Here is a 15,000-nt window from a genome sequence, read left to right as displayed (position 1 = left end):
ATGGGAGGAGTTTCAGTGTTGTTCTCACCAATGGGAGGAGTTTCTGTGTTGTCCTCACCAATGGGAGGAGTTTCTGTGTTGTCCTCACCAATGGGAGGAGTTTCAGTGTTGTTCTCACCAATGGGAGGAGTTTCTGTGTTGTCCTCACCAATTGGAGGAGTTTCTGTGTTGTCCTCACCAATGGGAGGAGTTTCAGTGTTGTTCTCACCAATGGGAGGAGTTTCTGTGTTGTCCTCACCAATGGGAGGAGTTTCTGTGTTGTCCTCACCAATGGGAGGAGTTTCAGTGTTGTTCTCACCAATGGGAGGAGTTTCTCCTTCACGAGTCTTTCCGGTCCGTCTTTGGTTCGTCCTCTGTCACCACCCCTTCAGTCTGACGGGGGTCTCCACAACACAATTAACGACGTCGCCCCTCCTCCCGCCATGCGCTGAACCAATCACCGGCCTCCGTGCGCTCACACAATTGCGGCCGCCTTTAAATCACGGCGCTGCGTCATCCCAAGCCAAACGGCCCCGACCGGAGGATGGAGCCCACCGGGAGCGGACAGCCGGTGCGCAGGAGTCTGTTCGGGCCGGTGGACCACGAGCGTCTGCGGCGGGACCTCCGGCTGCAGCTGGACCGGATGGAGGAGCAGGACCGGCTCCGATGGAACTTCGACTTCCAGGCGGAGGCGCCGCTGTCGGGCCGGTTCCGGTGGGAGGAGACACCGGCACGGTGCGCTCGCGCTGAGGATGACGTCAGCCCGAGCCGCGGTGGGACCGATCAGGAGAATCGTCCCGGGGTGTCCCACCCCCGCAGGTGTCCCGGTGGAGCGACGCCCGGCCGGAGGAAGAGGACGCGCTCCAAGCCCGGGCGTGACGCACGGATCACAGGTGAGGTCACGCGTCACGCGCCCTGGAGGAGCTGAAACCAACTTCCGGTGAACTCACGTCTGTCTTCCGGTTGGTTTTTGCAGATTTTTTCTCAAAGAGAAAGAAAACACCGGAAACAAAGGGGGTTCGGGTCCCTCTGAATCCGGTTCCGGTGACGCAGCTCAGCGCCTGACGCACCGGATTCCAGCTGTTTCAGGATCAATAACTTATTTATTTTATTTATGGATTTTATTCAACGTCTTTTTTCATTTTGTTGTTTTTTATTTATTAATTTTCAGTGTTTTTATTGTTCTGTCGATGTTCTGTTGATGTTCTGTTGATGTTCTGTTGATGTTCTGTTGATGTTCTCAGTGAACTCGTGACCAAATCCTCCTAGTGAACGGTTCCATCCGGCTGGTGAATCCATTATTTCTGTTTTCAATCACCGCTATAGAAATAAATCAATATTAATTGATTGATCTGGCTGATTTATTTATTCTTAGACTTGAGAGCCGACTGGAGGCCCAGCAGCAGAAGAATAATGAATGTTAACATTACATAACATTTAATAACATTTAATAACATTTAATAACATTTAATAACATTACATAACATTTAATAAGGATATTCCTGTGTTAATAGACTATTAGTTCCCATTGGTCCTAGTGAACTACATTGATTTGTGTGATTGGTGTCTTGACACGAGAACAAAGGTTTTTGTCCAGCCCCCCACCATTACACTGAGCCAGTGGCAACTGCCAGACCCCCCCACCAGGTGCTGCCACCACCAGGTGCCCCCACCGATCGGCCGCTAGTGGAGAAACCCTCAAGAAGGGTCTTCAGCTCCAGATCCTTTCTGGGGGCCATCTGGACCCGGAGCAAGACAACGACCCCTGACCCCAGGGGGGCGTTTAGTTCACCTGCACATTAACCTTTGGGGCTGCATGCCCCCCCCCCTTTTTAGCCCCTCCCACACCCCCCAGGACCATCCCCTTTCATAGTGGGGGCTGAACCCGGTCCACTGATGCTGATCCTGGTTACTCGTACACAGGAGTGTGAAGGGGGTTATTAGTGTGTGTGTGTGTGTGTGTGTGTGCGTGGGGGGGGGTGATAACAGTATAGAAAATAAAGTTAAATTAACAAACAGGATGATGTCATCAGCGTGTGTCTGAACACATGATGTCATCCAGTCTCCATTAGCATCAGAGAACTCAATAAACAGGCCCCCAGGGGCCCACAGGCTCCCCAAATCACCCCCCCAAAATGAAACGCAGTGGAATCTGAACAAGCTGCTCAGTAAATCATCCACAAACAAGGAGGAGCCCCCCTCAGAACCAAAGTGTGGGGAGGGGCAGATTCATAAACAGGCCGGGGGCTTTTAAAAGCCTCCTAAACCCTCACCCCCCTCCAGACCAGCACAAAGGCCCAGCACACTTTGAGGGGGTATTGTTGTGGACACCAGGGGCAGATGGACACTGAAGGAATGCCCCGACACCCCCTGAATGACCAGCGGGGGTAAGGTCACCATCTGCTGCCCAAAGGTCAGCTGTGTAAAGAGATCCATTTCTGCCACGCTTTGTTACCCCCCTCCCTCCCCCACACACCTCAGCAGTGTTGGGGGGTGGGGGTGCTGCTGAGGATTGACCACTGAACTAAAAACGATGACCAGAGTCACAACAAGGTTTTCATGCAGCAACACTTTTTTCTGACGGGCAGCGAACGCATCACTGAAGTCACCGACGCTGGAAGGGTTAATTCCCACCGGCCCTGAAGGCAGCACACAGGACACGCCGCTGGAGGAAGGAGGTTTATTTGTCTCTACACATTTACAGAGAGGGCAGATCACAGGAATGATCACAACAGATGAGCTGATGGAGGTCAGAGGTCAGAGGTCAGGACTGAAGGTCACGCGTCAGCGTGCTGCTGGAGGGTCACTGATGGCTTCCATTCACATCCAGTGGAGTCGCTTCAACAGAAGAGCTGAGCGAGTGCTACGCTAGCAGCGGCACATCAGTCCTACCATGACGTTAGTCCTACCAGCATGTTAGTTCTACCGGATGTTAATCCTACCAGACTTTAGTCCTACCATGACGTTAGTCCTAGTAGGATGTTAGTCCTACCACATGTTAGTCCTGCCAGACTTTAGTCCTACCAGGACGTTAGTCCTAGTAGGATGTTAGTCCTACCACATGTTAGTCCTACTAGAGGTTCGTCCAACCAGACTTTAGATGGATAGATAGATAGATAGATAGATAGATAGATAGATAGATAGATAGATAGATGATAGATAGATAGATAGATAGATAGATAGATAGATAGATAGATAGATAGATAGATAGATAGATAGATAGATAGATAGATAGATAGATAGATAGATAGATACTTTATTAATCCCGGAGGAAATTGTATATATCCACTGCTCAGGCATTACATAACAAATAATAGATATTAGTCTTACCATGATGTTAGTCCTACCAGTGTTAGTCCTACCAGACTTAGTTCTACCATGACGTTAGTCCTTCTAGCATGTTAGTTCTACCGGAAGTTAATCCTACCAGACGTTAGTCCTACCAGACGTTAGTCCTACCACAATGTTAGTTGTACCAGGACATTACGCATTATAGCTATGGCTATGGACAGCTAGCTGGTGTATGACGGATAATGCTAATGCTAGCTGTAGCTATCGGACAGCTATCTGGTGTATATGACGGATAACGCTAACGTTAGCTGTAGCTATCGGACAGCTATCTGGTGTATATGACGGATAACGCTAACGTTAGCTGTAGCTATCGGACAGCTGGCTCCTGTAGATGATGGCTAATGCTAACACTAGCTTTGGCCATTGGACAGCTGGCTCCTGTAGATGATGGCTAATGCTAGTTGGAGACAGCCAGCTGGTGTAGATGACACAATGCTAATGCTAGCTGTGGCTAGGTGACAGGAACAAAGAGACAGACCTCAGTAGGTCTGATGTAGGCCTGGGGGGCTGAGGCCGGGTTCAAGGCTGGGGAAGGGCGGTGCTGATGCAGATAGCTGCTCGTAGGTGGGTAGGCTGTCTTGGCTGGGGAGGACGGTAAATCTCTGTCCAGTCAGTGGCTTGGGCTCGCCTCCAGCCCCGCCTCCGGCTCCGCCTCCTCCAGCAGCATCCTTGCGGTCCAGCAGGACGGCCAGGGACTCTGCAATGCGATTCAGCGTCTGGTCCATGCGTGAAATCTGACCAACGTGTGAAACAAGAAGGAAAATTAGCAACATTTGTTATTTATTTTTGATTGATGTTTAAATTAAACGGAGATCAAAGAGGAGGAAAAGTTTCTGTTCCTTAAATTAGACTCAAGATCCTGTGATCCTCTGGTTACAAACCTGTTTACATTACCAATGCATCTGCAGTATTTACATAAATAATAACAGATAAACGGGGTGGGGGGGGGTGGGGGGGTACGACTCCCACCTTGTCCTCCATCCGATTGAGTCTGGACCCAATGGAGTTGTTCCCTTTGTCTCTGGCTCGGTCTGCAGAGAATGACAACAACAACAACATCAAGACAACAATAAGAAAACAACAAAAATACAAGACAACAACAAGACAACACAACAACAACAAGATAACAACAAGACAACAACAAGACAACACAACAACAACAAGATAACAACAAGACAACAACAAAACAAAAACAACACAACAGCACAACAACAAAACAACACCAAGACAACACAACAACAAAAACACAACAAAACAACACAACAACATCAAAACAACAACAAAAAACACAACAACAAAAACACAACAAAACAACAAGAATAAGACAGCACAACAACAAAAAAACACAACAAGACAACACAACAACAAGACAAAAACAAGACAACAACACAACAATAACAACACAACACAACAACAAAACAACACCAAGACAACACAACAACAAAAACACAACAAAACAACAAGACAACAACAACAATACAACAAAACAACAACAAAAGCACAACAAGACAACAACAACAAGACAACACAACAATAATAAAAACACAACAAGACAACACAACAACAAGATAACAACAAGACAACAACACAACAATAACAACACAAAAACAAAACAACACCAAGACAACAAGACAACACAACAACAAAAACACAACAAAACAACACAACAACAACAAAACAACACCAAGACAACAACAAGACAAGACAACAACAAAAACACAACAAAACAGCAACAAGACAACACAACAACAACAAAAACACAACAACAACAAGAACAGGACAGCACAACAAAAACAAAAACACAAGACAACACAACAACAACAACAAAACAACACCAAGACAAAAACAAGACAACAACAAGACAAAAACAAGACAACAACACAACAATAACAACACAAAAACAAAACAACACCAAGACAACAAGACAACACAACAACAACAACAAAAACACAACAACAACAAGAACAGGACAGCACAACAAAAACAAAAACACAAGACAACACAACAACAACAACAAAACAACACCAAGACAACAAGACAACACAACAACAAAAACACAAAAAAGCAACAAGACAACAACAACAAGGCAACACAACAACAAAAACACACCAAGACAACACAAAAACAAAAACACAACAAAACAACACAACAACATCAAAACAACACCAAGACAACACAACAACAAAAACACAACAAAACAACAACAACAAGAAAACACAACAACAAAAACACAACAAAACAACAACAACAACAAGACAGCACAACAACAAAAAAACACAACAAGACAACACAACAACAACAAGACAAAAACAAGACAACAATAACAACACAACACAACAACAAAACAACACCAAGACAACACAACCACAAAAACACAACAAAACAACAAGACAACAACAACAAGACAACACAACAACAAGATAACAACAAGACAACAACAAGACAAAAACAAGACAACAACACAACAATAACAACACAAAAACAAAACAACACCAAGAAAACAAGACAACACAACAACAAAAACACAACAAAACAACACAACAACAACAAAACAACACCAAGACAACAACAAGACAAGACAACAACAAAAACACAACAAAACAACAACAAGACAACACAACAACAACAAAAACACAACAAAACAACAACACGAACAGGACAGCACAACAAAAACAAAAACACAAGACAACACAACAACAACACAACAGCACCAAAACAACAACAACACAACAATAACAACACAACAACAACAAAACAAGACAACACAATAAAAACACAACATCACCAAGACAACAACAAAAACACAACAAAACAACAACAAGACAACACAACAACAAGACAACAATAACAACACAACAACAACAAAACAACAACACAACAACAAAGACAACACAACAACAAAACAACAACACCAAGACAACAATAAGACAACAAAAAAATACAACAAGACAACAACAAGACAACACAAAAACAACAAATACACAACAAGACAACACAACAACAACAAAAACACAAGACAACAACATCACAGCAACAACAAGACAACACGACAACGGCAACAAGAAAACAAGACGACAACAACACAACAACAACAACAACACAACAGCAACGAGACAACAAGACAGCAACAACAACAAGACAACATCAACATCATCAACAACAACAACAGCAGCAGTAGGGGTCAGGACTGTTTTCTGGAGTCTCAGTGGCGGTGGGTGGGGTGGGGGGGTCATTACCTGAGCCGGTCTGGAACAGAGTCATCTTCCCTAACGACTGGTCCAGTCTGGGGGAACAACAGAACATCTACGACGTCACATGACACGCTCGCCCCGTGTCACACACACACATACACACACACAAACACACACACACACCCACACCGGGGGGGCCTACCGTCGCTGCAGCTCCTTGATTCGCACCATCAGGTTGAGGTGACCCTGGGAGTACTGCTCGATCACGTCCCGCACGTCGTACGGCTTACGGGCTTGCTGCAACGCAACGGGGGACACGGGTCAGACGGGTCAGACATGGGTCAGACACAGGTCAGGCGGGTCAGGCGGGACAGATGGGTCAGACACGGGTCAGACACGGGTCAGGCGGGTCAGATGGGTCAGATGGGTCAGACACGAGTCAGACACGGGTCAGGCGGGTCAGACACGGGTCAGACACTGGTCAGACACGGGTCAGGCGGGTCAGACACGGGTCAGGTGGGTCAGACGGGTCAGACTCGGGTCAAGCGGGTCAGACACAGGTCAGACGGGTCAGACACGGGTCAAGTGGGTCAGACACAGGTCAGACGGATCAGACACGGGTCAGACGGGTCAGACACGGGTCAGACGGGTCAGACACGGGTCAGGCGGGTCAGACAGGTCAGACACGGGTCAGGCGGGTCAGACACGGGTCAGGCAGGTCAGACACGGGTCAGACACGGGTCAGACACGGGTCAGGCAGGTCAGACACGGGTCAGACACGGGTCAGGCGGGTCAGATACAGGTCAAGTGGGTCAGACACAGGTCAGACGGGTCAGACACGGGTCAAGCGGGTCAGACACGGGTCAGACACGGGTCAGATGGGTCAGGCGGGTCAGACACAGGTCAGACGGGTCAGGCGGGTGCTGCTCCTTCTTAGACACCCCCAGACTCACCTGGAAGTTCCTCTTGGCCACGAAGTACCTCATCCTCTGGATCACCCTGATGGCTCTACGGTGGGACTCAGTCAGCCTGAGGGGGGGTCACAGAGTGGCTTCAAGGAAAGGCCTACCGTAATGACTGAAGATCTACTGTAATGAATGAAGGCCTACTGTAATGAATGAAGGTCTTCCGTAATGAATGAAGGCCTACCGAAATGAATGAAGGCCTACTGTAATGAAGGCCTACCGAAATGAATGAAGGTCTACTGTAATGAATGAAGACCTACTGTAATGAATGAAGGCCTACTGTAATGAATGAAGACCTACTGTAATGAATGAAGGCCTACTGTAATGAATGAAGGCCTACCAAAATTAATGAAGGCCTACTGTAATGAATGAAGACCTACTGTAATGAATGAAGGCCTACTGTAATGAATGAAGGCCTACCAAAATTAATGAAGGCCTACTGTAATGAATGAAGACCTACTGTAATGAATGAAGACCTACCAAAATTAATGAAGGTCTACCGTAATGAATGAAGACCTACTGTAAAGGCACTGCCTGGACGGGTGTGACCTGGTGATCTCTGATTGGATGGGTGTGACGGTGAACTCTGATTGGTCAGGCGTGACCTGGTGAACTCACTGTGACACGGTGCTGGCGGGGGTCAGGTGACTCTGTCGCTCCGCCTCCAGCTCCAGCTCATCAGCGAAGCTGCAGTTCCTCTGGAGGGGGGGCGGGGACTGCACCTCCAGGAGGCCGGCGTGTCCCCCCCCTGTGGCGACACAGAAGACACGTCAGGTGGGTAGGGTTCACCTGGTTTACCCACAATGCACAGCATGAAAAAAACGTAGGCTTACGCCCATCAGCCATAGGCTACAACCACCAGCCCCCCCATCCTCCACCCACATAGCCCCGCCCCATGGAATCTCTTAAGGGGAGCAGCTGTAAGCTGTGTGTGTGGGGGGGGGGGGGTTCAGGCTGATTGGTCATGGTTTGGGTGGGGTCAGAGGCCAGGATGGGGGCCTCTGTGGAACTTCTGAAGGTTCTCAAGGAGAACCAGCATCAACTCCTCCAGCTGCTGGGGCCCAGTGAAATCAATCAATCAACGAAACCACGTTTGATGGGGGGGCTGACCCCATGGATCTAGTCTCAGCCAATCAGCTGTTAGCGTGATGCTTCCTGTCAGTGGTTGTAGGTTCATTTATTTTATTTCTTTATTATCTTTTTATATCTTTACAGCGGGGGGGAGGGGGCGTCACTGATGAAGATCAGACTCTGTGGAGTCTTCCTCACCATCAAACTACTGAAACATCCTCACCCAGAGTCCTGGACCAGAACAGAACAGCATCACTCATCTGAGGAGCACAAGGACCACGTGGAGGTGAGGAAGACAGGAAGCAGGAAGACAGTAAGACAGGAAGCAGGAAGACAGGAAGCAGGAAGACAGGAAGACAGGAAGCCAGTAAGACAGGAAGACAGGAAGCAGGAAGACAGATGCTCCACATTGAGCTCCAGTCTGCTTCTCTGCTACTAACACCTGATTGGATGTGAAGGAGGACAGAACCTTTAACGGTTCAGTCGGTCAGCTCTAAGGGTCCCCTGCTTTCTGCAGGTGACCTCTGACCTCTTTCGTTACCGGTTGTTCTTTTGTTACCGGCTGTTCTTTTGTTATCAGCTGTTCTTTTGTTATCAGCTGTTCTTTCGTTACAGGCTGTTCTTTTGTTACAGCTGTTCTTTTGTTACGGCTGTTCCTTCATTACAGGCTGTTCTTTTGTTACCGGCTGTTCTTACGTTGTGGCTGTTCTTTCGTTACAGGCTGGTCTTTCGTTACATCCAGCCTGCTGTTCTTTACAACTGTAGTTCATAACCAAACCAACCAGCATTCACACCCTGAATAAAACGCCTGCATCACATGACACGTGACATCACATGACACATCACATGACACCAGGGAGACGAGCGCTGGGCGTTACCTGGAGCGCTGAACTGCAATGAAGACAAAGACGTCAAGGACTGCTGGAGATCTACAGCAGGAAGGAAGACAAGCACAACGTCAACAACAACAATAACAACTATATCAGCAACAACAACAACAACAACTATATCAGCAACAACAACTATATCAGCAACAACAACAACATCAACAACTATATCAGCAACAACAACTATATCAGCAACAACAACTATATCAGCAACAACAACAACTATATCAGCAACAACAACAACTATATCAGCAACAACAACAACAACAACAATAACAACTATATCAGCAACAACAACTATATCAACAACAACAACAATATCAACAACAACGACAACTATATCAGCAACAACAACAACAAGTATATCAGCAACAACAACAACTATATCAGCAGCAACAACAACAACTATATCAGCAACAACAACTATATCAGCAACAACAACTATATCAGCAACAACAACAACTATATCAGCAACAACAACAACTATATCAACAACAACAACTATATCAACAACAACAACAACTATATCAGCAACAACAACAACAAGTATATCAGCAACAACAACAACTATATCAGCAACAACAACTATATCAGCAACAACAACAACAACTATATCAGCAACAACTATATCAGCAACAACAACAACAATAACAACTATATCAGCAACAACAACTATATCAGTAACAACAACTATATCAGCAACAACAACTATATCAGCAACAACAACTATATCAACAACAACAACAACAATAACAACAATAACAGCAACAACAACAACAACTATATCAGCAACAACAACAACTATATCAGCAACAACAACAACAACTTTATCAGCAACAACTATATTAGCAACAACAACAACAGCAATAACAACTATATCAGCAACAACAACAACTATACCAGCAACAACAACAACTATATCAGCAACAACAACTATATCAGCAACAACAACTATATCAGAAAGAACAACTATATCAACAACAACAATAACAACTATATCAGCAACAAGAACAACAATTACAACTATATCAGCAACAACAACAACAACTATATCAGCAACAACAACAACAATAACAACTATCTCAGCAACAACAACAACAACAACAACTATATCAGCACAACAACAACAACTATATCAGCAAAAACAACAACTATATCAGCAACAACAACAACTATATCAGCAAACACAACAACAACAACTATATCAGCAACAACAACTATATCAGCAAACACAACAACAACAACTATATCAACAACAACAACAACAATAACAACTATATCAGCAACAACAACAACAACTATATCAGCAAACACAACAACAACTATATCAGCAACAACAACTATATCAGCAACAACAACTATATCAACAACAACAATAACAACTATATCAGCAACAACAACAACAACTATATCAGCAAACACAACAACAACAACAACTATATCAGCAACAACTATATTAGCAACAACAACAACAACAATAACAACTATATCAGCAACAACAACAACAACTATATCAGCAACAACAACAACTATATCAGCAACAACAACTATATCACGAACAACAACAACAATATAAGCAACACCAACTGTATCAGCAACAACAACAACAATATCAGCAACAACAACTATATCAGCAACAACAACAACTATATCAACAACAACAACTATATAAACAACAACATCTATATCAACAACAACAACAACAAGAATATCAGCATCAACAACAACTATATCAGCAAGAACAACTATATCAACAACAACAACTATATCGAGCAACAACAACTATATCAGCAACAACAACAACTATATCAACAACAACTATATCAGCAACAACAACTATATCAGCAACAACAACAATGATAACAACTATATCAGAAACAACAAATATATCAACAACAACTATAACAACAACAACAACAACAACTGTATCAGCAACAACAACAACTATATCAGCAACAACAACAACAATAACAACTATCAGCAACAACAACAACAATAACAACTATCAGCAACAACGACGACAACAACAACAACAACACTTCCGGTTAGAACTACACACCTACTGTTTGCTGAGTCTCACATCGTCTCAAACACGTCGTAGGGTTCATCCTCTGGGGACACTGAATCTGTTCTACATCGTCTCAAACACGTTGTAGGGTTCGTCCTCTGGGGACAGTGAATCTGTTCTACATCATGTCAAACACGTCAGGCTGGTGATTCCATCCCAAACACAAACCAAACTCCCTCAGGAAACAGTATCTTCACTTTAACGTGAACTAAACTCCCAGAGGACCCTTTGGGGCGGAGCCCCGGGGTCATTGCTGGGGGTCAGACTCCTACCTGTGCCCACGGTACTGTAGACGTCAGAGCTCAGGTCTCGCCCGCTGTCGAACGCCGAATCAAAGGTGATGCTGGGAATGCTGGGAGACATGGGGCCATTGTCCTTCTCACTGCTCTTCAGCTTCCTCCTTATTTTCACCTGGAACCAGACGAGACACCTGAAGGGTCATGTGGGGGTCATGACCCCGTGACTGACCGATGGAACCCGACAGATGGTTTCCCTACACACATCTCCTCCTCTGAACCCGTTTCTTCTCTTTGCCTGACGTCAGTGAACGTTACAGCAGCACGACCCCCCCACCAACTACAGCTATAAACCACCGTGAAGTCGTGCTGGCGTCGCCCCCCCTGAGGCTACAAGTCACAGGATTGTTGCAGAGCTGCTGCTTCATCCTGCTGTGGGTCTGTCTCTGTGGAGGAAGAGGACACCCCACAGCGGCAGCAGACATGTTAACGTATGAACTGAAGACCAACCGACTTCTTGGGCTTGGGGCTGGACAGGCTGGAGGCAGGGATGTTGGATCGCTTCCTCAGAAACAACTTGAATGTGGCCGAATCCAGGTTCTCCACCGCGAAACATCTCCATGACGACTGGAGGGCAACAGAAATAGAAACAGATCAGTTAGACAGGCGTCAATTTAGCCAATGAGAAAAGAGGACACATGAAAGGAAGCTGGAACAATACCGGTTATGGAGAATGGTTCTGGTTTGGTGGACTGTGGTTCTGGTTTGGTGGACTGTGGTTCTGGTATGGTGAACAGTGATTCTAGTGTGGTAGACAGTGGTGTTGGTGTGGTGAACAGTGGTTCTGGTGTGGTGGACAGTGGTTCTGGTGTTGTGGACAGTGGTTCTGGTGGTGGACAGTGGTTCTGGTGTAGTGGACAGTGGTTCTGGTGGTGGACAGTGGTTCTTGTGTTGGACAGTGGTTCTAGCGTGGTGGACAGTGTTTCTAGTGTAGTGGACAGTGGTTCTAGTGTGGTGGACAGTGGTTCTGGTGGTGGACAGTGGTTCTGGTGGTGGACAGTGGTTCTGGTGGTGGACAGTGGTTCTAGTGTGATGGACAGTGGTTCTGGTGTGGTGGACAGTGGTTCTAGTGTGGTGGACAGTGGTTGTGGTGTGGTGGACAGTGGTTCTAGCGTGGTGGACGGTGGTTCTAGTGTGGTGGACAGTGGTTCTGGTGTGGTGGACAGTGGTTCTGGTGTGTGGACAGTGGTTCTAGTGTGGTGGACAGTGGTTCTGGTGGTGGACAGTGGTTCTAGTGTGGTGGACAGTGGTTCTAGCGTGGTGGACAGTTGGACAGTGGTTCTGGTGTGGTGGACAGTGGTTCTAGTGTGGTGGACAGTGGTTCTAGCGTGGTGGACAGTGGTTCTGGTGTGGTGGACAGTGGTTCTGGTGTGGTGGACAGTGGTTCTAGCGTGGTGCACCTGGATGAGACAGGCGGCCGCCGGGATCTGTCTATTGAAGTGCTTCTGTCGCTGCTTCTGCTGCACCTTCAGGGCGAAGCCGGAGCCCAAGATTCCCTGTGAACAACATGAATTCAGCTTCGACCAATCACTGATCAGGACGGAGAAAAACACCAGCGGAGCAGGAAGTGATGAAAGTGTGCTGGAAATGGTGAAACATCACACAAGCTTAATTTGTTCCAGTTAAATGTTAGGTAAGAGTTTCTTCTGGCTACAGAGGGAGCATAGTGAACCAGACAATAGTGAACCAGACAATAGTGAACCAGAGTAGAGTGAACCAGACAATAGTGAACCAGAGTAGAGTGAACCAGAGTAGAGTGAACCAGACAATAGTGAACCAGACAATAGTGAACCAGACAATAGTGAACCAGAGTAGAGTGAACCAGACAATAGTGAACCAGAGTAGAGTGAACCAGAGTAGAGTGAACCAGACAATAGTGAACCAGAGTAGAGTGAACCAGAGTAGAGTGAACCAGAGTAGAGTGAACCAGACAATAGTGAACCAGAGTAGAGTGAACCAGAGTAGAGTGAAGCAGAGTAGAGTGAACCAGAGTAGAGTGAATCAGAGTAGAGTGAACCAGACAATAGTGAACCAGAGTAGAGTGAACCAGACAATAGTGAACCAGAGTAGAGTGAACCAGAGTAGAGTGAACCAGACAATAGTGAACCAGAGTAGAGTGAACCAGAGTAGAGTGAACCAGAGTAGAGTGAAGCAGAGTAGAGTGAACCAGACAATAGTGAAGCAGAGTAGAGTGAAGCAGAGTAGAGTGAAGCAGAGTAGAGTGAACCAGAGTAGAGTGAATCAGAGTAGAGTGAACCAGACAATAGTGAACCAGATAATAGTGAACCAGAGTAGAGTGAACCAGAGTAGAGTGAACCAGACAATAGTGAACCAGAGTAGAGTGAACCAGACAATAGTGAACCAGACAATAGTGAACCAGAGTAGAGTGAACCAGACAATAGTGAACCAGACAATAGTGAACCAGAGTAGAGTGAACCAGACAATAGTGAACCAGAGTAGAGTGAACCAGAGTAGAGTGAACCAGAGTAGAGTGAACCAGACAATAGTGAACCAGAGTAGAGTGAACCAGACAATAGTGAACCAGACAATAGTGAACCAGAGTAGAGTGAACCAGACAATAGTGAACCAGAGTAGAGTGAACCAGAGTAGAGTGAACCAGACAATAGTGAACCAGAGTAGAGTGAACCAGAGTAGAGTGAACCAGAGTAGAGTGAACCAGACAATAGTGAACCAGAGTAGAGTGAACCAGACAATAGTGAACCAGAGTAGAGTGAACCAGTATAGTGAACAATGCTGTCGTTCATTCAGGTCTGGGATTGACGCCGACTCAGCGTCTCGTTACTCACTGCAGGCAGAGCAAAGAAGGAAATGGCGAAGACTGAGAAACAGGAAGCGATGGTCTTTCCGATCCAGGTGACCGGGATGATGTCTCCATAGCCAATAGTCGTCACGGTTACCTGAGGAGCACAAACAAACACAAGAAGCTCTAAATGCTAACAACATGCTAACACACTCACAACCACAAGAACAGCCTGTTGGTATTTACTGGTCTGTCATCAACAGCTGGGGGGTCAAACATTTGGCCCGGGTCAGAAGGAGCTTTATATGATTTATTGTGTATTAGTTCTGCCCTTCGTGTGGTTTATAACCACATATTAAAGTTTAAAACCTCTATTTCTGACCCAGAAAAGAGCCATAAGAATTATTCACAATGAACATTATAGAGCTCAC

The 15,000-nt window shown here is 45.8% G+C and overlaps 2 protein-coding genes across 5 annotated transcripts in view; one reads left to right on the top strand and one right to left on the bottom strand.

Annotated features, from left to right (window-relative positions):
* Nucleotides 1-1,104, top strand: part of LOC137592029 (cyclin-dependent kinase inhibitor 1-like) — a 1,126-nt gene extending 22 nt beyond the window's left edge. The window contains exons 1-2 of the mRNA XM_068309871.1: nt 1-872; nt 956-1,104. The exon at nt 1-872 is cut by the window's left edge and continues 22 nt beyond it. Coding sequence (XP_068165972.1) covers nt 524-872; nt 956-1,044 — 438 coding nt within the window. The 5' untranslated portion in view covers nt 1-523 and the 3' untranslated portion in view covers nt 1,045-1,104. The remainder of the gene's footprint in view (nt 873-955) is intronic.
* Nucleotides 1,105-2,645: 1,541 nt separating this feature from the next.
* Nucleotides 2,646-15,000, bottom strand: part of kcnq1.1 (potassium voltage-gated channel, KQT-like subfamily, member 1.1) — a 20,891-nt gene continuing 8,536 nt past the window's right edge. For 2 of the 4 annotated variants that reach the window (XM_068309548.1, XM_068309705.1), the window contains exons 7-17: nt 14,616-14,726; nt 13,209-13,304; nt 12,259-12,375; nt 11,785-11,923; nt 9,436-9,486; nt 8,105-8,234; nt 7,475-7,550; nt 6,724-6,818; nt 6,567-6,613; nt 4,300-4,361; nt 2,646-4,064 (exon numbers count right to left, since the gene is read on the bottom strand). In XM_068309548.1, coding sequence (XP_068165649.1) covers nt 3,810-4,064; nt 4,300-4,361; nt 6,567-6,613; nt 6,724-6,818; nt 7,475-7,550; nt 8,105-8,234; nt 9,436-9,486; nt 11,785-11,923; nt 12,259-12,375; nt 13,209-13,304; nt 14,616-14,726 — 1,179 coding nt within the window. In that variant the 3' untranslated portion in view covers nt 2,646-3,809. Of the gene's footprint in view, nt 4,065-4,299; nt 4,362-6,566; nt 6,634-6,723; nt 6,819-7,474; nt 7,551-8,104; nt 8,235-9,435; nt 9,487-11,784; nt 11,924-12,258; nt 12,376-13,208; nt 13,305-14,615; nt 14,727-15,000 lie in introns of all 4 variants that reach the window. The other 2 variants (XR_011034692.1, XM_068309627.1) reach the window with 2 other exon arrangements.

The sequence above is a fragment of the Antennarius striatus genome, chromosome 1 (genome assembly GCF_040054535.1).
Source record: "Antennarius striatus isolate MH-2024 chromosome 1, ASM4005453v1, whole genome shotgun sequence".
Lineage (NCBI taxonomy): Eukaryota > Metazoa > Chordata > Actinopteri > Lophiiformes > Antennariidae > Antennarius > Antennarius striatus.
Note: the sequence above shows the minus strand (reverse complement) of the source record. Positions and strands in the feature narration are given on the sequence as shown.